General features: G+C 42.3%; 4 protein-coding genes across 9 annotated transcripts; 3 read left to right on the forward strand and 1 right to left on the reverse strand.

Moving 5' to 3' along the window:
- The first annotated feature begins 1,889 nt into the window (after nt 1-1,889).
- Nucleotides 1,890-5,663, forward strand: rcvrn2 (recoverin 2). The gene is made up of 4 exons (XM_035162774.2): nt 1,890-1,999; nt 2,135-2,676; nt 4,499-4,610; nt 5,111-5,663. The coding sequence occupies exons 2-4, from the start codon at nt 2,296-2,298 to the stop codon at nt 5,197-5,199; spliced, it is 582 nt and encodes a 193-aa protein (XP_035018665.1). The 5' UTR covers nt 1,890-1,999; nt 2,135-2,295; the 3' UTR covers nt 5,200-5,663.
- Nucleotides 5,664-6,098: 435 nt separating this feature from the next.
- Nucleotides 6,099-14,802, reverse strand: si:ch211-149k23.9 (germ cell-specific gene 1-like protein). 3 transcript variants are annotated; one of them, XM_035162725.2, is made up of 10 exons: nt 14,666-14,802; nt 14,508-14,527; nt 13,178-14,028; nt 11,916-11,959; nt 10,605-11,731; nt 8,025-8,207; nt 7,844-7,891; nt 7,545-7,697; nt 7,283-7,394; nt 6,099-7,178 (listed from the first exon to the last, which is right to left on the reverse strand). In XM_035162725.2, exons 5-10 carry the CDS (start codon nt 10,798-10,800, stop codon nt 6,806-6,808), a joined length of 1,065 nt encoding a protein of 354 aa, XP_035018616.1. In that variant the 5' UTR covers nt 10,801-11,731; nt 11,916-11,959; nt 13,178-14,028; nt 14,508-14,527; nt 14,666-14,802; the 3' UTR covers nt 6,099-6,805. The 3 variants fall into 3 exon arrangements, with proteins under 3 accessions (XP_035018616.1, XP_035018614.1, XP_035018615.1); XM_035162723.2 differs by having other exon boundaries at nt 11,895-11,959; XM_035162724.2 differs by lacking the exon at nt 11,916-11,959.
- Nucleotides 14,803-16,239: 1,437 nt separating this feature from the next.
- isoc2 (isochorismatase domain containing 2) lies at nt 16,240-19,241 on the forward strand. Of its 3 annotated transcripts, none has more exons than XM_035162773.1 (7): nt 16,240-16,284; nt 16,747-16,842; nt 17,267-17,391; nt 17,478-17,690; nt 18,433-18,503; nt 18,603-18,720; nt 19,083-19,241. In XM_035162773.1, coding segments are annotated over exons 2-7 (594 nt in total). In that variant the 5' UTR covers nt 16,240-16,284; nt 16,747-16,841; the 3' UTR covers nt 19,149-19,241. The 3 variants fall into 3 exon arrangements, with proteins under 3 accessions (XP_035018664.1, XP_035018663.1, XP_035018662.1); XM_035162772.1 differs by lacking the exon at nt 16,240-16,284 and adding an exon at nt 16,294-16,622; XM_035162771.2 differs by lacking the exon at nt 16,240-16,284 and adding an exon at nt 16,294-16,598.
- Nucleotides 19,242-19,485: 244 nt separating this feature from the next.
- foxj2 (forkhead box J2) lies at nt 19,486-24,851 on the forward strand. Of its 2 annotated transcripts, none has more exons than XM_035162652.2 (10): nt 19,486-19,724; nt 20,027-20,375; nt 20,511-20,585; nt 20,687-20,785; nt 21,145-21,303; nt 21,403-21,862; nt 21,956-22,096; nt 22,167-22,292; nt 22,795-23,136; nt 24,398-24,851. In XM_035162652.2, exons 2-10 carry the CDS (start codon nt 20,046-20,048, stop codon nt 24,508-24,510), a joined length of 1,845 nt encoding a protein of 614 aa, XP_035018543.1. In that variant the 5' UTR covers nt 19,486-19,724; nt 20,027-20,045; the 3' UTR covers nt 24,511-24,851. The 2 variants fall into 2 exon arrangements, with proteins under 2 accessions (XP_035018543.1, XP_035018544.1); XM_035162653.2 differs by having other exon boundaries at nt 19,495-19,724; nt 22,191-22,292.
- The last annotated feature ends 82 nt before the right edge of the window (nt 24,852-24,933 follow it).

Below are 24,933 nucleotides of genomic sequence, written 5' to 3' on the forward strand. Positions count from 1 at the left end.
CATATGTATATGAATCCTATTTATTGTTGCAAAGCAGTTAAATATCTACTACGGAGACATTATTAATATGTCTTGATTAAATCTGTGTCACTTTCAATATGTCATGATTGTGCAACATCCACATTACACAAGCCCTCACCTTCTCCACAAGTAGAAAAACATTTCAAATCCTTGCTTGCTCCAGCTCCAGCACTTAGTCCAGCCGAGGGTACAGGTCAGATGTCAGGGATTGTTTTGTGGAGAGCTGGGGGGGTAATTCTATTGGCCGGGGCACTCACAGGATGAAGATGATGATAATTGGCTAAGTGTTGGATTGGGTGGGAGTGGGCGGGGCAGGAGTAATCCAATAGATGGACTCAGCGAGCATATTTATGGAGCAAAGAAAATCCTGCTGCAAAATAAGGCAGAAATGATAATCACAGCAAAGCAATGCTTTCGTCTGTTCTGTTGCTGGATAAACACTCTTGTGCAAATATGTATCACATGAACTCATCAATTCCCCACTGCCCTCCTCAGTTAGTCTGGAACAACAGTCTGCAGCGACGATCAAGATACTTTCAGGCTAATTAATGCACAGACAAGGAAAACAGACTGATGAGGTAAACTGTTTAATCAGAGAATCAGGAGGTGAGTCTGATGTGCTGAATACGGTGATCTCTAGGGGGGATGGCAGCTGACAATAAAATATAATGTCTAAAGGATTGGGGCTGAGGTAGAAGAGACTGGGTGGAAACGTTTGTACCAGTGAAAATGAAAGTGAAATAATCAGTGCGCACGTTTGTGTTGGACACCTGTAGTGCATGAGACACAATGTTCTGGAGAGTAGTTAAGTTTAGGAGAGGAAAAAAGAGACAAGATGAGAAGAGAAGAATCTACTGGGACTGGGCTCTAAAACAATATCAATAAATATTGCAATGTAATTTTCATCCATAGTAATATAAGAAAAGTCCAATATATATTGCTATATTGTTCTGTATGCATTGTGCAAACACAGTGAGGAGGTTTAACATGGATAACATGTTTTGCTGTTTATCAAGTTTTTGTCATATTCTGCTCATAAACACCAGTTTGAAACCAAAGCCTTCATTCAGGAGCATGAATCATCGAGTCTTTAAACTTATAGGAATAAGAATTTATGGTAATTATCAATGTCGACTGATATGAACATTTTTATCTTTATATAATGTTTGGCCGTATCGCCCAGCCCCACCCTCTACAGTCCACAGTGTAACTAAGTAATGATCGGAAAAATCCAGACGAGTGACAGAGGGGTCAGTCGAAGGAGGGCAGGCTCACGTGGGACAGGAAGGAGGTCACAAACAGAGAAGGCCGCCGGCGATGATGATGATGTGAGGGGCGTAGGTGGGATTGCAGGTAGAAGTGGGCGGAAGAGGGAGTTAAACTGCCTGGGCAGATGGTAGTCTGGAATTAGATGTCAGTGGTCAACTAAACCCTTTGAAAGGCCACCACTGAAATAGCAGACACACTGCTGAAAAAGCCTAAAGCTAGATTTGAAAATCCACTTGATTCTTCATAGAGTCTGCCTGAGCAAAGTCTGCTAATCTGCTGGTAATTCACCAAACCACCGTTTAAGGTTTCATGATTTGTGCCAATCAAATACTTTCAATTTCACAAAGGTGTGATGAAAAAGGACACAGAAGAGCCTTGAACTGCTTTTAAATGATTCATATTGTATAATGAGAAAAGATGATTAAATTCCTGGAAAAGAAAAAATCACAAAAAGTGCAGAAAACTCAGATTATATTTATAATTGATCCAAAGCACATCCACATACTGTAGATCTTTCCAGACTTTCAGACCTGCATAAGAAATTAGGATCTTGGGGTTCATTTCAGTCAAATGCTCAGCCACCTTAAATCCGGCATTAACAGAATTAACCCAGTCGTCCACAGTAGGAGTGCGCTCCCCCTGCCCTCCTTATCTCTCACCGTCTTACTGTCAAGTCAGACACTCAATTCTCCTGCCATCGTCCACACCGGTACGATTTCTCTAGGTTTTGGATCATTCTGTCCACGTTACTTCTCCACATTCTGAGCAGTTTGAACTATTTCATGTTTTCTTCAGTGGATTGTTTCACATTTCTAAATCATATTTCTTTTTCAATTGTTTGCAGGCTGCTGTTTGGGCTCAGAAGCAGAAGTCAAACCAGTCAAGGAGAATCTGCTCGGACAGAGGAGACAGTCAGGTGGCACCAGACAGGAAACCTCCTGAAGAACCCGAGTGGCAAATACTTGCCAGGGAGTTTGACAGAACTGATTCACAAGAGCAACTACAATGGGGAATACCATCAGTAGCGCATTGTCAAAGGAGATCCTGGAGGACCTCAAGCTCACCACCAAATTCACCGAAAACGAGATCTCCCAGTGGTACGAGAACTTTCAGAAGCAGTGCCCGACCGGCCGCATCACACCGGAGGAGTTCGAGCAGATCTACATCCGCTTCTTCCCCGACAGCGACTCCAAGAGCTACGCACGGCATGTGTTCCGCTCCTTCGACACCAACGATGACGGCACTCTGGATTTCAAGGAGTACATCATCGCACTGCACATGACCTCCACTGGGAAGACCATCCGCAAGCTGGAGTGGGCCTTCTCGCTGTTCGACGTGGACAAGAACGGATACATCAACAAGACGGAAGTGACCGAGATCTGCCAGGTGAGAGGGATTCTTCACGAGGTGGTGTTTAAAAAAAGAAGTGGCTTGGTTTTTGTTTGACACAAAGCAGTTAACTCATCCACTGTTTGTACATCGTGATTTTTGTGTTGTTCTTAACATTTTCCCTTTTCTGACAGATCAGCATATCCTATTGTGGATTTTCATTATTCTTTTGAACGTTATCCGAGACAGTTTTGGATTCACTTAAAAGTGTTTGAAACTGAAAATATATTTTGTTCCATAATAGTGATTTTGTCATTAAACAAACTCCATCCAGAGTCTAAGCCAAAGTCGTCAGGGAAGGGGTTTAAATTCTAAATCGTCAAATCTCCAGTGGACGTTAAATCTGATATAGCACAAAAACCTAATACTACATTTTAAAGCTGCACGGTTCCACTATTGTCTTTCTCAGTGTGGATTTGGTTTAACTCCGTGTTTCATTAACTCTGAGGTTTGTCGTGTTATTGTCGGTCGTGCATTATATTCCCAGGTTTTCCTGTTATTTTTCCATCTCCCTTGGAGATCCAGTCCTGATTGCCTGTTCAATTATCCAGTCTATTTGAGCCTCCTGTTAATCTCTGTGATTACAGGTTTAGCTCTCAGACAATATAGGCAGTCCCACCCTTAAGCAAGGCTACTGTTAAACTGCAGAGAGTCTCATCATCCCTGAGTCTAATCCATTAGTCTTTTATTCACGAGGCTCTCACTTGTGACCTGTAGAATAATTGCTGGCTATTACTATTTATACAAACACAATTCAGTTGGAGGGAGGTTTCCTTATTTACTGTTTTAAGACGAATGATATTGAATTGTAAGAGGTTTAGACAGATCAGTCAAGAATCCAGCTGGCATTGTAATGGGATTTCATTCCTGGCCAACTGGCACCATGTTTACAACCACTGCGCAAAATAGCTGCTTTCCAAAGCCCTGCGAGAAGTTTACAAACCTACAGTAAAATTAGATTGATTTTAATCTGCAAAACACTCCAGAGGTGGAAAACACACATCAGCCATATGAAGAGGAACTCGCACATACACTACAGCACAATTTAGAAATCTGTTAAATCGATGGAAAATTAGGAAATATAAGTGAGAAAGGCAGAAATAGCCACATTTATTACAGTTTTTATATTATACTACACTAGTAGGCCAGACAAAGGTACAAACAGGGTGAGGTGTACTTCATTTGAGGGTCGGCAGCCGTTTCACACTTTGTTCTATTTTCATTACTACAACCTCACAGCCTTGTTGTTTACACGCTCACAGTTTGCACCGAACCACATGATCCGAGGGGCAAGATGGAGGGAGAGCCCAGAGAGAAAAGAGATGACATCTTTGGCCTGTGGCCTGAGTCTTGGCACTAATCCATGTTAATCTAGGTGTCTTAAATGTGGGAGCTAAATTCTTCCTCTCTAAGTGGGACACACACTTAAAGGCCTGAACCTAAAGTGCACAGTCATTTTCAATCTGCTGGATTCTAAGTGGCCCACCGCATATTAACCATCTCTGAACAAATGGCACACGGGTCGTGACGCTTTCTGCTGTGGGCTGATTGCAGTGACTTAATTGGAGGCTACTTGGTTGTATGCAGCCAAATTTCACAGAATAAACAAAAAAAATCCTGACTTGTAGCTTTTTCCCTCAAGTTGTTACATAAATCAATAAACACACAAGGCACTAATCAACTTAATGGAGCTCCGAGCTTCCTCACTTGTTCTGCAGGACACGTTCGTTTTGTGTGGCCTGTTGAGCTTCCATACATTATTTGTGCGAGAGAAATGATGCAGCATTATGACCCATCTTATCCCCAACCCCCCTCTCAGGCTATATTTAAGCTGATCCCCAAGGAGGAGCAGTGCAAGCTACCGGAGGATGAGAACACACCCGAGAAGAGAGCCAACAAGCTGTGGGCTTATTTTGAAAAGAAAGACAACGGTACGGGGGGAAACCCACACATGCAAACATCATGTACTGCACATACATTATGCCACTGCAGTGTGTGACAGGCCACCGTGTGCTTACCACTTATATTAGAGAGATAAAATCTGTGTAAGCTCCCACTACCTTTCCTCAGCAGCTGTTCCCCTGCAGCGAAGATTACATTTTACAATCTGCTGTTTGGCTTAACAATAATACAAGTAATAAATCCACCTGGGGGCACATCCCCAGTTACAGCATCACTTGTGTAATGCAAGATTTATAATGTACGTATACCGGCCGTGGACCATGAAACCTTAAGCGACTCCACTGCATTGCATGCTACTGTCACACACACACACACACACACACACACACACGAGCACACACGAGATAAGACCAGATTTCTTAGCTTAGATAGAGAGTCGTTATTCAACCTCATGTTTACCCCTCACTCCTTTGCTGTATATCTACTTCCGACAATAACATCTCCCTGTTCTTTCTTTTGTTCTCCGCAGAGCGACTGGCTGAGGGGGAGTTCATAAAAGGAGTGATTGAAAACGAGAATGCGATGCGTCTTATCCACTATGAACCGCTCAAAGAGTAAAAGTCCAAATCCTTTTCCGTCCCCCTCTTCTTATTTCACTTCGTACCCTCTTTTCCATACTTTTGAAACTTTCCTCAAACGAAAAAGCCTCATACATTTCCATCCTCTTCAACCCACTCAACTCCTCTGTGTAAATACTCCCTTCTGCAGTGTCTTGGTTGCAACAAACTTTTCCGTGCATGATGTGAAACTGTTTTATTAATGCTTGTCAATGTATTTCTATTAAATAGAGGCCTATAGAGGAAGAATGATGGCGTAGTGTTTTCGAAAAGTGTACAGACAAAAATAGAGGAATAACTCTGGTGACTATATTGATGCAGATTATATATCAGGGGAAACCAATTGTTAACGACATATAAGATTGTTAGCTTGTTTCAGCTTTTTTACAGTGTGTCTCAGTTCAAGTGGTAGCTCACAAGTGTTCTACTCTATTCACTATTCAATAAATTAAAGGTTTTCTCATACATCTGTGGTTGGAAAATCTATTTATTTATCGCTCCCAGAAAAAAAATGAATTCTTCTTCGACCTAGAAACATACGGCGGAATACAAATGCTGGTGGTTGACAAAAATGGCGCCTTATGTCTTAATTTTTCTGTTGTAATCATCCCGAATGTGCACACCTAGAGACATTTAAAGTCAATGGAGGTACATTTATTTGATTAAAAAAAAAAAAAATGTGACTCCTGTATCATTTAAGAGAAACATGCAAAGTAATGTGCACTTGTTTCCCTGAGAGTGGGATGTTGTGGTGGAGTGGAGTGTTTAAATGTGTTTGCAGTCAGCGGGCGTGCTGGCCTGCGTTTCTCTCCAACTTCCATCCTGACCCCCGCAACCTGCCCCCCTCCCCCTCCACCCCCCTCCATCCCTCCACCCCCCTCCATCCCTTCACATGCCTCCCATCTCCCTTCACTCTGTTCCTCCTCCTCCTCCTCCTCCTCCTCCTCTCCGTCCAACTCGGGATTACTGCTTTACACATAATCTTCTGTTCAACATCAGAGAGCAGACTTTTCAAAATCTCTGTAATCTTTCTATCTCTATGTGTCTGTCTTATGGGTTTGTCTGTGCAACTGCAGAGAGGCTGCGTTTGTCGCAGCTTCTGGTGTTCAGGCGACGAATCCAAACGTGTGTATCGGTCCAAAGATTGTGGCAGAGAGAGAAGACATGTTGAGCTGACACTCAGATTAATGAGAATACAGTATATTGTGTGTTTACTGGTAAAGGATAGGCTGTTCTCTTGTGTCAATGGGGAAAGAAAAATATTTATGTAATTAAATGATCATTGAAGACTCATCCTGACATTTTGCATGTTAAACAATAAAATAACAAACATTTCTATGCAGGTACATATAAAGAACAGATAGTCTTTCCCACCATGAGGCACTGACGAATACCCAGAAAACATGCAGGCTTGCATGTTAGCGTGACCTATACATACAGTGTCGTCTTTACGTGTTGATTCTTCAAGTCTGGTTTGTATGTATGTTCGCTGAAAGTCAAAGTGGCAGAAAGGAAAAGCATCTGTTTGCATCGATCCCTGCACAGTGACAGTGTTTTTCCTTTTTCAGTTTTTCAGCCCCTTTCAGTGGAAAGAAGTAACCGCTTCCCTAACAAGGTGAATCAACTCGGTCCACGACCACGTCCATCTCGTCCATCTCTCTCTCACAGTCTTCACACCCGTCTGGTCCACAGCCTCCCACCAAAACCAGCGTCGGTACATCCCCGTTTCCCATTCCAACAACGCTGCCGTTATGGGCCCACGCCACGTCAATCATGCCGTCCGGACACTGCAATAGGCCGCTGACAGAGTAGAGGCCGCCCCCTGTGACAACCTCGTCATAGGCTGGAGCGTGAGTGGCGGCTCTCGCTTCTTCCAGTCGTAGCCTCTGTTTGCGACGGAGCTCGATGATGGTCTTTGTGTAGGAGTTGAGGGTGACCACGGCCGCCCCCATACAGCAGCTGAAGGACACCCAGGCAAGACTAGGAACAGAGGATATATAGAATAGTGAGGAGAGAGGAGAAACACATCACTACATGGGCACTAATCCAATCCAATCAATTATCCATAATGGCCAGACACCTACGCAAATGACCAGCCGTAGTCCCAGGACTGAGGCCTCCAGTCTTTGGGGCCCACAATGACGGTCATCTGAAATACTGTGGTGTACATCATATGGGCAACCATCCCAAGAAGACCTACATGAATCCAACAAAAAACAGACAGAAGAAAACTGTAGATCACAACAAAATAGATCCAGGATTACTGTAAAAATATGTAGAGGAGGGGCTGATATTTAAATGATAAAATACTGAGATGTTGAATTAGGGGGTTACACTGGGTCTCACCTGAGAGCACAGTGCAGATCGCTGCATAGGCATTGATTTTGAGCGAGTGCATCTCTTTATGAGAGCACAGAACCTCCAGCCACATCAGTAAGAAGCCCATCCCCAGCAGGCCAATGTACGTAAACTCTGAAATGACCGACAGCCAGAGCACACCTGCAACATGTGCACACACGTCCACAACGAACACAGACACACACACACATCCGTTTAGAAGTCTTTAATAGTACTGTGGCAAAAGAAAAACTATTTAAATACAATATTTACAGGATGATAAAACTGCTAATTGATACATGACTCACCTTGGGTTTCCCCTGGAGTTAACTCTATAAAGCTGCGACATTTTTCCCCTGCCAAAAACATTTATACATTTAAAGACGGAGATGGAAAACATTAAAACAAATTCAATTAATGTAATTAAAGCTTTTCTAATATGGTGACCAGCCTCAGGAAAGCGACTGGACGTCTGCTTCGTGGACTCACCGTCGTTGTGCTTCTCACAGCTTTCCCAGAAGCCAGTGTGGAAGTATCTGAAAGCAAACTTGTCTTCGCCCGTCTCCCAGATGTAGTGCACTGCGTTGGCCAGCTGCCTCTGCTTGATCTTGGCCAGCTCGTCTCTCCTGGCTGGAGACAGTGTGCGGTTGAAGGGATTCTGAGTGGGGCTCTCTGTGTGACAACACAGCAACAAAATCACACAGAGGAACATTTTAAGGATATTTTTGTACCTGTTTATATTTGTTATAGATAATGCAGTTGGAGGCTTATAACCCAGAATGCACTGGGCCGAGGGCCGGAACCCATCTCTTTAGACATGCTGCATAAAGACAAACACAGCCAAACCCACACTGATGGGAAATCTAAATTCTCCAAACATATCCAGACTTGCATTTCCTTAGAATGATGAGGATACCGCACAAAACCATGCAAACACACACATACAGATATGCATGTGCAGACAAGCAGATACACAAACACAGAGTTGTATGCTGCCATAATCACAACTTCACAAATATCTTAACAGGTTTGTTGACTCAGTGTTTCCCTTTGTCAAAAATTAAATGCTCTTAAAAGTCAGAACGACAATTAACTGACACACACACGTTGCATGCAGGTTGATAAGGATACGATGGAGGGAGCAAAACACATCTAATCACACCCTGGCCTTAAAAGTAACATGCCTCTGTGGTTTAGAATCACCTGCAGCTCTTCAGCCTGCACAACCACGTGTGTTATCGTAAACCTGGTTGAGAAGATTAAGCTTATTCCTGCACTAGCATTGGTAAATCTAGATTTTGTTTTGTGTGAGTGCACAAAGTACAAAATGTTTTGATCAAAGTTGGTTCCTTTACTCAGCGAAAGCTTAGGGAGCAGGTAGTGTAAACCCTTAGAAGCCACCCTCACACCCCACAGATTAATGCTAAGCCATAATTAAATTCAGTCCCACTTATGGGTAAAAAGAGATTAAAAGCATCCAAACCAAGCACAATCAGGTTTGGGGGGAGAGAAGCCTGTCAGTTGATCCAGGCCAGATTAGTTTTTAGGTATTGGTTGTTACGCAAAGATCATGAATTTAACACTTCTAATCGGGCTCAAGAGTCAAGGCCAAAATTTTTGGTAGAGTCAACAACAGAAAGGAGCACACTTAAAGACCCATGAGATAATAAAAAATAACAAAACAATCATACACACGACATAATAAACTACAGTATACACACAAACAACTGTACACACACACATCCAGTCCAACAAACAACCTGCAGTTTGAATTCTCCAGGTCATTCATGGTCTTCATCAGATTAAATTTGGTCTGTGAACAAACTCAATCTACATGAAGGAGTGAGTCCGCTGATGAACGCAGAGAGTCAGCGGACAGCCTCGAAAAAGGAGTGAGCCTTCACTTAAGATCATGATCACTTAAATCATAAAAGACACAAGTATATAATTCCATTTTCCCCATGTCTGTGCTGTTGGGTTGAGGTGACTATAAATAGTTAAGGTTGTTTTACTTCAAGCATCTTTTGGTGACACTACAACAATGAACCTGCTGAAAGTATCTCTCTGAACCAGTTGAAACCTGTGGCTGACTATTTTAATGCCAAGAAAGAAATCCCATGACTGGTGACGAAGGTGGAGGATGAATCCATGAAGTGAATGCTGGGAATAATTCATTGTTACACACCCGTGTGGACGTGTTACAACAGAATTTGGGATTAGTCCCCAGGAAACTTCCTGGCATCATTCATCTAATTTGACTGTAGTTACGTCCTGAACGCTGTGGCCACTTGTTCTGAGCCGACAGGATGTAAACTTGTTAATTTCTACTTTTGGAAAACTCAAATCTTTATGTTGCCGATGCTCCTGTTCGCCAGTAGAGAACATAAAGAAGCACATTTACTCAAGTACTAAAGAACAGTATTAAAGTATTTGTAGTTTGTATTTACATACTAATACTGCTCTTTTACTTCACTAAAAGTACTTAACAGCTACAGTAGTGGAGTTTACCAGTAACTATGCAGATTTATAGTTTACATTAAAAACATGTGATCAGTTTGAAAAACGCGAGAGCAAGTTAAATAGTTAAATGATCTCAACCTGATACAACATTACAGTACTGCATGCTGATACATTGTCATGCATATTCAAAAATAATATACATTGTATAGTATATACTTTTACATGTAATGGAGTACTTTAACATTCTTGCAATGCTATTATCAACATGTTTTAGTTATAAAAACTCCAGAGTGGCAAAATACAAGTTGATTTTTATCACACTTTTGCTTGAAGATTTCGCTCAAATTGGCAATTTAGTAATGAGAAGTGTTTTTGTTCAATATAAAGTTTAGCAAAGTAGTTATTGACCCTCCAAACCAATTGGATAAACAGATCAATTTAAATATATAAAAATATCTAAATGTTGTGTCTAAGGGCCAGAAAAGCAGCTGTAGTTACAGCATATTTATAAAAGAATAATAAAGAGAAAGAGTAAAGTATCATAAAGCACCATAAAGCTGCACAAAATGCTTTCTGATGTGCAGAGGTGAGAGTGTGACATTTCAGTACCTGTGGTGTAAGGCTCGCTGTTGTTCTGACCACAGTTCTTCATTTTGACAGGCGACAGGCAGAGGGGCTTGACCACCTTGTGAGTGCCCTCACACCAGTAGGAGGTGCACAGAGCCAGGATGGACAGGGCCAGAGCCAGAGTGGTCAAGGTCAGGGAGAGCAGGGAGCGGGAGCGACGAGACATACGCTCCAGCATGGCCACAGGGGGATGGTTTGAGAAAGAGAGAGAGGGCGGGGGAAGTAAGGCAAAGAGAGAGCAGGAGGGGGAGAGTGCACGTGGAGATAAGTCAAACAGGACAGAGGGTATGAAAACAGTCACAGATTGAGCCAGGAGGGAAGGACAGATGCTTTGTGGAGGTTTTAAGAGGTGATGAGCTGCCAGGTTTGAATGGAAAGCAAAGATAAACGTGACATAACAGCACAGAGAGGAGATAACAAAATAAAGCTGACAAAGAGAAACGGTGAACGACTAAGAGAGAGGACAATGAGGAGGGAGGGGAGGCAGGGAGGGGGGGGAGGGGGCAGGATAAGATGCTCTGAAGTTTATACACGTGGGGGAGGACAGATGGAAGAAAAAAATGAACATGAGAGGATTTAGGTAGACGATGGTTCACGGTAGGAGAGAGGAGTGGGATGCAAGGACATAACAGCTGACAGCTTTAATGTGGCATCCTGCTATTGATCCCTGGGATGAGCGATGTGGTCAATGCAGCCGGTGAACTCAACACATGCAGACCCTTGTGTGTGCATGTGTTTAATCAGTGGGATTGTACCCAGTGAGCAGGATGTAATTTAAAAATACTGAAGTTTAGGATTAAAAGTTTTGCACCTGAAGTGGAGATAGAGGGCATCCTTTAAACTGATTCATTATCTAATAAGGGAGTGCAATTAAGAGGTTGAATGGAGCACACGAGGACAAACAACAAGGTGCCCATATGGTGACATTTAATTTTGTTGAATGTCCGTGCAAGTCATTACACTGCCTGAGGTCACATCGGTTCTCCGCTTGCCTACAAGCAGGGGGTCATGGAAGAATAAGTAACGTGCCGTGGCTAATGGCTTCCTGCTTCCTGATTTGCACACTCGGGCCTGACCCTGCGACTCATTATCAGCTCCACCGCTGGACCCTGCGCGCGAGACAAGACAGAGGGGGGCAAAAACAAGAGATTACTTTTTTTGATGAAATTATGGATTAGCCACAGATCTAAATGAAATTTTTGCAAGTAATCCCTGATAATCTGCTTTAATCTGTTTGTGTTAGGTGTATTTTAGTGTGAAGTGCACTCTGACCATGTCTATTGTTTCCCTTACTCTCTCTTTCTCTCATGCAATGTTTCCCTGTCGGCCCACAGCCCCTGAAACAGAGCACACATGAAGCGAAGTGAAATTTGGTCAAACCACAGACCTACATGAGAGTCGACCCACTCATGCTGGTTTCTGATATTTAAATATTGTTGACAATAAATTTTAAAAAGCAACATTTAAAACCGAAAACAGCTTGTGACATCTATAGCATATCATTACGAGCTATTAGTTAAAAGTCCGTCAATGCTGAAAACATCAAATCTGTATAAATGTGTTTTTTGCATAAATTAAATGTTAACTTGTAAATGATCATCTGCATTATGTGCATTCTGAGATCTATGTACTTTAAATATACATTTACTTTATTATTATTACTGATACTGTAACGCTACTCTCAGCATTAACTGAAAACTTGATAATAACTGAATTGGTAATTACTCATTGCTTCTTCTTCCTGGTTAAAGGTAAAGTAAAAGCAGCTTGTCAATGTTATCTTACATTACCAATCAATTACAATTAGATTTCATTGAACGTCCACTGTGTCCAGTAGAAGTAAATAGAGCAGCGTGAGGAACAGGATGAAAACTAATCCAGGCAAGATTCTACTACAATTACCAACATCTGTCAATATTTGAATTTCTCAAGAAAGCTTAGATTTTTGAGCATCCGCTGAATCATGTCATAAACATGAGGTTATTATATTTTATGATGGAATAATAAGTTTGTCAGATAGAAAACTGGACACGGACGTTTTGCCTTATTTAACCTGCATCCTGTTGTCATCTGTCTCAAAGCTCTATTACCAACAGGAGCTCAATCTATATAAAGCAAATAAGGAAAGCAATATGTACTTATTTTCAAGACTGTAAGTATTAATTATTCTTAGCTTATATGTTGGAAAAATGTAAAAATGTGTTTATATAACTCCAGAGCCTGAGCAGAAATCTTCATAATACTTGTTTTATCCAGACGTCACTTCAAAACATAAAGCAATTCAGAAATGGACAAGAAAAAGCATCAAATCGTCACATTTGAAACGCTGGAAGAAGCAACGGTTTGTTTTTAGTACTTTTTCCTATAAAATAAAAAAATTATCATAACAGTTGCTAATTAAATTTCTGCTTCTTGTTTATAATTTCAGTTTTGATTGTATTAAAATAATCAATGAGAGGTACCTACCAAAGCTTCCCTGGCATAGTTCAGCTCAAACATGAAGTAACTACCACAGTAAAACAACACTTTGAATTCCCGCAGTCGTCTGAACCTACCATCCTCGGTTATCTCTCCCTCGTTCAAGAGCCCTTAATCAAAAAGCTCCTTAAGAACTAGATTTCAGTTGCTCCATCTTGAACAGATTTCCCCGTGCCACTTCGTTCATCTTCTCCCTCTGAACGTGTCACCAGTGTTCCTCCTCCAGTATGAGCATCAGTGACCCCTTTACCTCTCCGGCCACACTCCCCCTTAAATCCTCCCGGCCAATAGTAGGATGGAGATGCACGACTGATGGAGCAGCTGAGTGTCTGCCTCCATGCCACTCTACTCTCGTTTCTGTCTTTCTTGGGAATTTATGTCACAAACCCATCCTGAATCATGTAATCCCTCTAAGTCCATCTGTTACTGCAGTGCCCCCTCTCTTCCTGCGTCTGTCCCTTTGCAGAGGTGATTCCATCTCAACCTCCGGGAAACTTTTATCGCAGGTGAAAGTCCCACTCAAATACAACTTTGTCTTTCACCCGATATTTAATTATTACACTAAGAGGATGGATGAAACTGTGAGCCAGCATCCGTTTGAGTTGACTTGTGTCTGTGATTTTGCCCGAATCAGCACCAGCGCTGTGCAAAGCCAAATCCTGAGCCCACAAGTTGCGTGTGCCAAATGTGCCACCTAAAAAAAGGAAAAGAAGAAGAAAAAACAGGGGAAAGAGCTTCGAGTTGTCACAATAATTTATTTACAGTATGTATATACACAAAGCTCGAATGAAAACAAATGGCAAAGAAGCAAAAGTAACAGTGTGCAGGTTTGGAGGATGAATTAAAGAAAGGAGAGGTAAAAAGGAGTTTAACCCCAGGCTTGAGATTTACAGTAATGTAGAACCAGCTTTCCATCGCTACCAAAACACTGAAAGAGACAGAGAGAAAGAAGACAAGGTTATTAAATCAAATACAGAAGACATGTCAGAATAGTTCCAACTTTACTTGACTGGTAGACGCTTTCAGATTAACTGTTTGTATAAAAACTAATTTTATTAGATTTTATAAGCTTCTAAAATAGCACAAAAAACCCCACTAAACAATGTAACACTTTCAGATGTTAACTGTCTTCATTAGTCAGCCTTAAAGAAAAGAATGTGAGCCGTCATGTTCTGAGCACAGTGGGATTTTCAAAAGTCCACAGAGAGTTGTGGCCTTTGAGGTCTTTGCTGTTACTTATCAAGACATTAATCAGTGGCCAAGGATTTTGGCATGTGACACATGGAGCTTCCAATTTATTGCCCCCTCTGCTGGTTACTGTAACAAATGACCCATCGACTACAATGGACTGGACCTCATTCTAATATTGTATTATATCCACATGGTAAAGTTATATCATGTACTTACATCAAAAAGGATTCCTACGTCTTGATCCGGTGAGGGTGCAAAAGACTGATTAACATAGATGAACTGGAAAAAAAAAACATTTAAGACATGTAAAGACGTCTCTGCTCAAGTCATGATGTTTGGACATTAACAAGCTGGTTAAAAAACATATCTCTTACCAGTTGTTCAGTGGCATCAAGCTTGAGGAAACGAGAGATGAACTGTGACAGGGACTGCACCGTCCTCCCCCGTTCCACTGCCCACTTCTTTGTTTTCATGATAGGAGTGTCTCCCACTGCCTTCAACAGCACATCGACTAGAAAAGTGGAGAAAATAAGAGTGAAACTACTGCAGTCACCCACGACAGGCAAATCCCGACATTGAACTGTTTGGAAATTTCTTGAGAATTTCTTGCTAAATCCATTGATGCACATCTTCCAAAGCACAGTAAGAAAAACAAGAGCTATGACTGCAGGCTCTCTGTAGACAACATAATAGGCTACTATAGAATGACGTGCCTTTACAAACGGCTAGTGATCTATAGAGGAAAGAATTTTGTGGATCCCTATTTTTAAACAATTTGTTATTACAATTCATAAGTCTTCTCCTGATTGCTTTCTGTTTTGATTTATTCAAATTCTATATTAAATAATTGGATGCTGGAGTAATTGTGAAATGTTTTCCCCAGAACCTGCATGAAAAGACTCATCACAAGCTCTAAGATTCACTTTTGTCCAAAAATCTGTCCCGATGAGGGTCTAGCGACTAAAGCTTGGATTTAATTTAAAACTTAAATACCAGTAAGTGCAGATTTCCCTTTTTCAGTGTATAATGTTATGAATCTAAAAGGAAAGTTTGTGAAGGACATTAAAATCTTACACACAAAGGTCTTTAAATGGATTTGTTGGATTTTATGTTATGAGAAAGAGAAAAACTTTAAATCATGGGGAATTAATAACCAAACAAAAAATATTCCATCTAAATATCTCATCTTATGCCGTTCAGATCTCATGTTGAAGTTGTAGCCCAGATTCTAAACATTGTACACAAACAACACAACTGTGGCCCCACATACAAAAGTGGCTCATATATAAAACATGATGAACTAAAGTCATCGTCAATGTGTCATTTTTAATCACTCAAACTTTTTCATTTACCTAAATGCAAACTCCTAAGAGCTATGGATAACAGCTTAGAATAAGAAGCATAGTGAGATAACTTTAACAAACACTTTCAACAAATAACACAAAATATTAGAATGTATGTTTGCATGTATGTTATTGTTTTCTAAGATGTAAAACCATCCCTGTTGTAAAAACGTGTTGATAGGAGCAGTACAAACTCCCAACGTCCCTACTTCTTCTCAGAGCTACATTTACGTGCGTTTTAACATGTTTATTAAATGTTTATCTGTTATTTATAAATGTTTAAGACAGGACGAGGAGTTTAAGCGAAGTGTTGCTGAGTATTTACAGCGATTCATGATCAAACTTAGGTTAAAACCCAGAACGTGAAATAAGACATTTCACAGTGAACTGACAGTTTTGCAGTTTGCAGCTAACAAAGCCTTATTAACGTAGGTACCAGACATGGCGTTGTTATTGGTATTAGCAGTAAATATTGACAATATTGTTGTCTTGATAAACATTAGCATTAGCGTTAGCCGTGATCCAATCCGGTAGTGGCACATGTGAAGAAGCTGAGTGCTTATTGGCTGTCCGGACACCAAGCAGCCACGCTATTGGCCAAACGCTCTGTGACTTGTTCCTCACGTCACACACCCTGAACCGTTTCCTTGGTAAACAACAGTCGTCGTTAAGAGGAGATTCGTTTTCATACATATTGTTTCTTACTCTTTTTCTTGTCCTCGCTTGTCGCTGAATCTTCTGACGGAGGCTGCGGCTCCTCTTTCTGTGGCTCCTCTTTCTGCGGCTCAGTCGGTGACTCCGCAGTGTCCGACATCTTCTCGTTAGCACGGCGGCGTTAGCTGGTGGCTCCGGAGCATCTCTGGCCGCTATTGGTTCAGAGAAACATCAATCTCAAAGACGCGCGTTCCTATTGGTCAATAACTGAGGGCCGGCGTTGGTGCTCTTCCTCTTAGCTACATGCTAGGTTGGTTATTGTTTGGACTTCGGGGTTTGTCGATAATGACGTTTTTACTTAATTCAGTCGTCCGTATATTTGATTCATCTTGTGATTTAAGGTTTTGCTCAACAGTTTGATGCATTTGTCATTTGTCTTTTTGTCACGAATAAAACAGGTACGTGTTCCACAGGAGCGGTCACATGGTAATACTACTTGACAGTTGAACTTTGGACTCACGTCTCCTCACACTTGCAGCAGTCAGACAGAAACAGTAAGTCCTCGTGGTCTCCTTCATTACAACTAAAGTCAAGTTTGAGTTGAGCCGTGAAACAGTTTGGTTTCATTGATAATAACACAGGGCGACGCCATGCAGGAAACGTTTCTACAAAGGAAGACCAACCGGTTTCCTCCTGAGGTGTAAATCAATGCGCCATTGTTAAAAAAAGAGATACTCAGAAGTTCATTGTCATTGTCACCATTTGGTAAATAATGTTCAAACACAGCCACTACAGCCACAAATTTGCATCTAGATGTACATATTTATTTCTGTGTAAGTTTAATTCTGTGCTATTTAGATGTTCTGTGGCCGATCAACCTCAACACACGCTCTTTGTATCTCTTTATTGATGATGAAAATCATGGCACGTCCCCCTGTGTCCTCTGAAGATAACTTTCCTGTGACTCTGCTCTTTCAGTGGCAAACATCGGCAGACTTTCCACCAAGGATGCGGTCCTCTTCCTGTGCGACATGCAAGAGAAGTTCAGACCCAACATATTCCAGTTCCCCAACGTCATCAGCAACGCATCCAGACTGCTCCAGGTCGGTTCCACTCCACGTCGCACCAGTTACAAACCTGTTGGCGACTACGCACAGCACATCTGCTAACTCTCTCCTCCGGCTCGCAGGCCAGTCGCCTCCTGGGCATCCCCGCCATCTTGACAGAGCAGTACCCTAGAGGTTTGGGTTCCACAGTGCCAGAGCTGGGAGCGGAGGACCTGAAGGCTCATGCTAAGACTGCATTCACCATGATGATCGATGAGGTGGAGATGGAGCTGCAGGCCCTTGGAAATCCCAGACAGGCTATTCTTTGTGGAATCGAGGCACACGCCTGTATCGCGGTGAGATTACATGCCCATTTGTGCGGTTTAGCTGCGGAAATGTCCCAATTTCCTTGTGTGCATCATAAAAGACAAGTGGAGGCTCTTTGTTTGCAAGTTGCGAATATGCTCATGTTGACAGCCGTGTTCATCTTGTACTCGGTGTGTGTTTTCATTGACGTGAACATCGTCAAGCTTCAGTGAAGAACCCTTTCCTCCCACGTAATTTGACATTCATTTTAAGTTAGTGATTTTAAGTGTGCTGCTTACTTATAAGTAAACTATATGTTGGGTTGAGTCTCCAGTTGTTTTTTCCTACAGCTCTAAGACTAAGCTTAAAAATATCATTGTGTCATCGTCGATTCTTAGATCAATTTGTAATAAAACAATTTTATCAGAAATATTATTTATTGCTATTTTATCTCAATTTATTGTTGTTTTCCAGCAACCAGGCTCTTTTCATCCAATGTCCCACAGAACTTAGTGATTACTGAAACAACCTCCTTAAGAAATTTGAGTGGATTGTTTATATGTAATTTAGGCTGCATAAAGAAACTGTTGCTCTTAAAAAATGCCAAAAACTTTGAGTATGAGGGATGTGAGGTTGTGACAGATGATTGGATGATTACATTTTGTAGTTATCCAATAATCTAGTTATGTTAGTTTTCAAGCGTAGTGTGTCCCAGAGCTTCCACAGTTGTAGTTAATGAATGATGAGTCTTGTGGAAAAACATGGCCCTCACTCGTCTGCTCTGTTTCTCAGTGCACGACCTTTGACATGCTTGAAAGGGGAATGGAGGTTCACATTGTGGCTGATGCCGTCTCATCCAGAAGGTACAGCATCGTCATCACTTACACTGAGTATGCTCTTTTAATTCCTGTATGAATTATAGATTGTGTGATGACAGACTTTTGTTCCCCCCCCCCTTACAGCCAGACAGACCGCTTGTTTGCTCTGTCACGACTGAAGCAGAGCGGAGCTTACCTCACCACCACAGAGGCTGTTCTGCTGCAGCTGGTCCAAGATGCCAAACACCCCAAATTCAAGGAGGTGCTCACTACTCTTTTGCTCTAATGCAATGCTTTTAATTTGTTAAGATGTTTCATGAATATATGACAGACAGTATGTGCCAAAGAAAAATAAATCTGGCGTGTCCACAGACTGGTGACGAAAACAATTAGCTAAATAAATTCTGCAGCTACCTAAAACCTTGATCACTGACACAGTTGACCAGCAGGTGACTGTATAAACCAGGGTGCGGTGAGACACATGCCAGACTGTGATGCATTTCCTTTGTGTTTGTAAAGCTGCCATCTTGTCTTCGCTAACATATCAAAACTGGTTTCACTCTGTGCACGCTGCCAGTCTAAATAGAAAGTGTCTAATATATTTTTTATCAACTTTATTGGCAGATCCAGAAGCTCATGGCTCATCCGTCCCCGGACACCCACCTCCTTGCCTTCTCCAGCACTCTGTAGAGAGACCACCACCTGTTCTGCTTCATAAACTCTTAAACATATACATACAGGATGTTACTGCTTCACTCATACTGATGAATAGCTTGAATAAAGGTATACTGCTACAAAAATGTGTTTTTGTCTTTATGTTTCTGAATCAAACCCTTGTGTGACAGGACGAGGTGCAAAACTTTCAGGTTGTTTCTCTGTGTTGTCTGATAACTTGACAGGCCCTCGGCCAGAGAAAATGTTGGTGAAAGCTGAAGAGGTGGGACTAGCTCACATAGGCGGGGCGCAAGGAGTGAGGTCACGCAGGAGGAGGGGCGAGTTATGTCATTCTGGTAAAGTCAGAGGGAGGGGGGGGAAAGGGAGGGAGAGAAAAAGGAAGCTCTCGGATAAGTTTCTCTGTGTATTCCTTCAAAGATACACAAACTTCAACCAGCCGAAGGTATGAATTGAGGCCTTGTGGGGATCAGCGTGATGAAGACAGAGATCTGAAGAGCACGACGGGAACCAGTTTGTCTGCAGTTGTGCACAGCTGATGACATCAAATATTAACTCTTTGTAAGGCCTTGGGCCTCGAGTGCCTACAGAGAGGTAAGCAAGTCATTCCTCTTCCTCAGAAACTGGAGAATCTAGGTGGAATTGGGGCAAACATGTGTAGACACATTCGTGCAATGTTATCGGTTGTGAATAGTGAGATAACAGAGCAGAACTATGTGTCCTGTGTGTGAGCTGCTTGGTTTGTAGCTGACACTGACTGGAAGTACAGGAACAGAGCGGTTGACAGTGTTACATTACACGCAGAGGATCCACTACAGCATTTCTGTTTCCTTCATGAGTTCCCAAGATAAACACAAAGTCATTTTGATCCAGTACGTCCTCTTCTGATCCCTCAGACCCTGGACACAAGACACAATGTCCTCTGATCTGGACTCAAGTCTCACTAGCATTGACTGGCTGCCTCAGCTGGGAGTCAGCAGCCTGCGTTCGGGGAAAGAGAGAGGAAGCGGAGGAGGAGGAGAGAGGGACAAGAAGAAAGACAGAGGGAGGGAGAGGGGGGATTTCCTACCCTCTGTGCAGGACCCTTCCCCTTCTAACTGTAAAGGGAAACCCCCTCACAGCTACGCTACTCTCATCGCCATGGCAATCGCAGCTGCACCTGAGAGGAAGCTGAGTTTGAATGACATCTACACCTGGATCAGTGACACTTTCCCTTACTACAGCCGAGCAGGCCGTGGATGGAAGGTAATCTTTACAGTACAGCAACATATTGTTAGTAACTCAAAAAGAAGCATATTTAAAGTTTGGTTACACGTTTAAAAAATGATTTGTATCAGCAGCTAATGCAGGAGTGACTTATGTTACTTACTTTGTTAACAGAACTCCATCCGCCACAATCTGTCTCTGAATAAATGCTTCAGGAAAGTTCCTCGGCCACAGAACGACCCTGGAAAGGTGAATTACCCTTCATGTACTGATGAGAGCATGTATATTTATTGGTATGTGAGATGAAGATTACTTAAAAGAGTGTAAAGCTACTTGTACTGTGTTCGTAGGGTTCCTACTGGACAATGGACGGACCAGGGGATTCAGAGGGGAATCAAATGCGGGCACCTAAGCGTCCATATCCAGAGGAGGAAGAGGAGCGGCAGGATGTACGTAGTCAACACTGACTCACCTGTTTACCATCAAATCATTGTCAAATTGACAAACAGCAATTAAGTGTCAAGAAATTACACCTTGGACAGCGTCATCTTAACTCGCTGTCGAAGGTTCTCATAGGAACTACTTTCTGTGAAAGAAATGGTCTCTATGAAAACAGCTGACCATATGTTCTTCGTCTGGACGGCAGTCGGGTGGAGGCAGATGTCCCAAACCTCTCTGGACAGAATTTAGTGCACATGTTTTTATCTTCTTATTTGAGTGAACAGGCACTTAGTTAGTTAAGTAAACTTTTCAATGAGTTGTATATTGCTACTCTAACTTAGCATATTCATTCTCTTACGTCTTATAGGTTCCTGAAGTACGAGGGACACAAACGGACAGAGGTCCCTCCCCACATCAACCCCGACCGACCTCCCTCTCCAACCACCAGCTTCTAAACACGGAGCCACTGGGAGCCATGGAGCAGCAGTCACCCCGGTCGGCCTCCCTCTCTCCTCCCCCACGCAAGGTGGAACCACTCCCCTAATTTCTTTCCACCACTGACTTCACTAAATGTTTTTGAAATAATCCTCATATCCAAGTGTCATCTTATGTTTTGTCTTCACAGCAACCGTCACCTTACATGCCGAGCCCCATCTGTAGTCCCCCTGTAGCTAGTCCATCTGCGGCCCCCATGTCCTCCATGACTTCTTTTCCACCTCCCTATCCACCTGGCCCCATCGCCTGTGCTCCACCTCCATCTGCTGCCAACATGTCTTCATCTTCTCCAGCCGCTTCCTCCTTCTCTGTGGCCGCTCTGTCCTTTCCTGCTAATCCAGGACCTGTATCTGTTTCCACTTTCTCCTACGCTCCTAACGTGGCCCCTGGGCCTGTTTGCACCGTGTCTGCTCCCTCTCACTCTTCAGCATCTGCTGTCCCTTCGTCTGCTGCCGCTCCTGCTGTTGTTTCATTCAACTCCTCCACTGACCCCCCGCTGCGTTTCACCTTTGACGAGCTGAATTTACCAGACCTGTACGCATCCTTCAAGTCTCTGGTCCGGACGATGCGTGAGAGGGGAGGCTCTCAGTGTGAGTATGACCTGTGTGTTGTGGTGTATAAATGACACATTGCACACTTACAAACAGTCCTGATGAATAACTCATATTTCCTTTTCTCTCCAGCGGATGTTGCTCCTCTGACTTTCCCAAACAATGACACTACCCCCCTCCACACTCCAACTCTGCTGCCAATGTCTCCTCACCCTGCACCACCTCCCCCAGCTGCTCCAGCTGTTCCACTTGCACACCCTCCGTCACAATACAGTGAGTCTCATCAATGCTTGAATTGTGTTAAAACTATAACATGCACACATATTTTCATTGCTTTTTAAAGTTACCCTCCTGTCTTCCGCCACAGCGGTGCCACCTGATTGGTTCAGCAGCCCAGATTCTCTGAAGGAGAGCTTCCGCATCGCCAGCAATCTGAACTGGGCGAACATCGACCTGTCTGGTCACCCAGGTCAGTGCTGTTTGTTGGTTTGAGTTTTATCAGTTATAGAAATCGGACGTTAGATCACCTCTCAGATGCTAACTCTCTCTGGTCAACCTTTTATTGGGTTTGATCTCGACAGATAAAAAAGATAGTTAAAATGTTAGAAAACATTTTGTATTACTATTGCCTTAGTAATAGCTCCAAAAACATGGTCAACCCATTTTTCAAGATACCTTTGCAAATAATATGACTAAAGAGACAATCTGAAGATTGACGTCAGAAAACTGAGTCATGCATATTTCAAAAATGAATCTTTGAGTCATCTCTGCATCCTGCTATTCATTATTTTGGTGAACTGACCCTTTTAAATGTTTATCTTTCACAACTAACAAATCTTAGCCAGACTGGAACAATAAATATGATGATTACTTAATAATTTTGAGTAAAGTATGATCTCTTTTCTTTAACAAAGGGTTTTTGTTCTCTTGATGATTTGTCTGTTAACATTTCCCTCATGTTCTGTCCCCAGACCTGCTGGAGAGCATGCGGCAGGCGGAGCTGTGCGACTGGGCCCTGGACCCGACACTCTTCACCTCCCTCTGTGACTCTCTGAACCGCTTCTTCACTCAGAAAGGCATGATCACCTCTGGGAATAACTCCCCACTGGCCCTCGGTGCACCTCACCCCTTGCAAGCCTCACCCTTCACCTCCAATCAGCCTCCAACCCTCGCCAGCCTCACCCACCCATCACCCCTCCCGTACGCTCACCCAGTTCCCACTGGCATCGGAGGTCAGCTTCCCAGGAGGCCTCTGCACATGCAGGGACCAGGGCTTCAAAGGCCACAGCTGACGCAGCCGGCAACCACAACTGGTAAGAGCTGGAAATCGTTTGCATCATTTTTTACTTTCTTGGGAACTTGATCCAGCAGAACCTGAATTACACAACTCCTAAATACTCATCTGCTCATGTTTACTCTTACATCAAGAGTTAGTAGTGACTGTAATCTGTCCTCCTGTCTGATGAGATCATCCAACTTTTAAATGGATGAGACATAAACTGAAGAACTCTTTTGGTGTAGAAATGCAACATTTTACTCAACATAGGTTTGGGGATTTGAGCATTTTAGTATCGTCTTTCCAATTTGACAAACAGGTTTTACCTCCATTTCAGAGGCAGATTCAGTACAAAATATTTAACTTGGTTCTGCATAAAATAGGCTTTAATTAAGATAATATGGGACTTTTAGAATGATACTCAGTAGAGCACAAGCCTCTGTTAACATCCAACAGTCCCCTCATGAAACCACATTTAAATTCACTGGATCTGCAATTTAATTTGGATCTGCACCAAATTTCATACAAAATATCAGTCCCTTAAACATGCCAGATTTTTTTTCCGGGAAAATTGTGAAAATTGAAAGTAAAAAAAAAAATCCATGCCTAAGTTTACTGGATTTTGTTCCTGGCTCAGTTCTCATCCTTCCACGGAAATCAGCTCAGTATATTTTGCGTAATGCTGCTGAAAAACAGACAAAGCAACACACATTTGAAAACAGAACTTCATTGTTGGAACAAACAGGTTATTACTTGAGTTCAACCCATATATCAACCAATATGAGCCTTTCACAGACAAGTAGGTATCTGCCATTGTGTTAACCAGTATGCACCCATATGAAAACTTTAATCTTACAGAATGAACAATGCAGAAAAGATGTGCATTTAAATTAAAAAAATCTTAATTCAGGTTCATATGGTTGGTTGTTTTTGTGTTTTTTTTATTTATAGTTACTTATGTTAAGGTTTATGCTTAAACTGTAAAACATCAAGCCTCCATTACATTTCTTTGTCATACGGGTTTGATAACGACATCATAGGACTTTTTGCCATATTCCAAAGAAAGAATATTGGTCTAAATATTGGTTCTGAAAATATTTGATTCTCTTCTTCCAAAGGTTATTTGGTCGGCTCTAGTTATCACAGTAACCAAAGACTCTTAATGTACATCTGGACATGTGATTGTGAGATACGCATGAGAAAATGGGACCCTAACCTTTAAGTTGCTGTCGACCACAATGGTCTCACTGTTGTAAACTGTCTCACTTCCTCTAACCTCTCTCGTGTTTCGGTTTCAGCTGGGATGCAGCCTCACTCTGCGACTCCCCGGCAGCGTCCCCCGTTAAAGAATCTGCACAGCAACAGTGAGGAGATCCAGGATGACTTTGACTGGGATTCTCTGCTCGGTTGACCATCACCGTCAGTGAGCGCAGAAACGAGTCGAACACAACTCTACAAAGAGACGTGACTCTTTACAGCCACGTACACTAAACTCTAAGCAGAGGCTGCCTCACTGGTTTTACATCTTGAAGCTTCTCTGAGAGCAAGTTTGGGATCATGATGTGTCACTTAAGACTGAATGCTGTATTTCAAGTTTAAGATTGTTGTTAAGTTTTTTCACCTGTATTCAAATTAATATGCTGTATTAAGTTCTGCTCGGTTTATCTTCTGCAGGTAATTATCAGGGTGTTCTTTTCTAATGGACTGTACTTTTATAAACATGTTCACCAAAGAAAATAAAGTGTAAACGTATCCTTGTCACCTTACTGTACACTGCAGCAGTAAAAAAATCATGTGTATATATGTTATTTACAGAGCAAACATGAAACAAGCC

The sequence above is a fragment of the Hippoglossus stenolepis genome, chromosome 8, assembly GCF_022539355.2.
Source record: "Hippoglossus stenolepis isolate QCI-W04-F060 chromosome 8, HSTE1.2, whole genome shotgun sequence".
Taxonomy (NCBI): Eukaryota; Metazoa; Chordata; class Actinopteri; order Pleuronectiformes; family Pleuronectidae; genus Hippoglossus; species Hippoglossus stenolepis.

Excerpts from the sequence above, each read along its gene's own strand:
- isoc2 (XM_035162773.1), top strand. Across the intron at positions 17,691-18,432 it reads AGGCACACGCCTGTATCGCG|TGCACGACCTTTGACATGCT; the intron begins GTGAGATTACAT and ends TCTGTTTCTCAG. Across the intron at positions 18,721-19,082 it reads AACACCCCAAATTCAAGGAG|ATCCAGAAGCTCATGGCTCA; the intron begins GTGCTCACTACT and ends CTTTATTGGCAG.
- foxj2 (XM_035162652.2), top strand. The coding sequence starts at position 20,046 with ATGTCCTCTGATCTGGACTCAAGTCTCACTAGCATTGACTGGCTGCCT. Across the intron at positions 20,376-20,510 it reads GAGCAGGCCGTGGATGGAAG|AACTCCATCCGCCACAATCT; the intron begins GTAATCTTTACA and ends CTTTGTTAACAG. Across the intron at positions 21,304-21,402 it reads TCTCTCCTCCCCCACGCAAG|CAACCGTCACCTTACATGCC; the intron begins GTGGAACCACTC and ends TTGTCTTCACAG.
- rcvrn2 (XM_035162774.2), top strand. The coding sequence starts at position 2,296 with ATGGGGAATACCATCAGTAGCGCATTGTCAAAGGAGATCCTGGAGGAC. Across the intron at positions 2,677-4,498 it reads AAGTGACCGAGATCTGCCAG|GCTATATTTAAGCTGATCCC; the intron begins GTGAGAGGGATT and ends CCCCCCTCTCAG. Across the intron at positions 4,611-5,110 it reads TTTTGAAAAGAAAGACAACG|AGCGACTGGCTGAGGGGGAG; the intron begins GTACGGGGGGAA and ends TGTTCTCCGCAG.
- si:ch211-149k23.9 (XM_035162724.2), bottom strand. The coding sequence starts at position 10,800 with ATGCTGGAGCGTATGTCTCGTCGCTCCCGCTCCCTGCTCTCCCTGACC. Across the intron at positions 8,208-10,604 it reads CAGCGAGCCTTACACCACAG|AGAGCCCCACTCAGAATCCC; the intron begins GTACTGAAATGT and ends GTTGTCACACAG. Across the intron at positions 7,892-8,024 it reads CTGTGAGAAGCACAACGACG|GGGAAAAATGTCGCAGCTTT; the intron begins GTGAGTCCACGA and ends TGTTTTTGGCAG.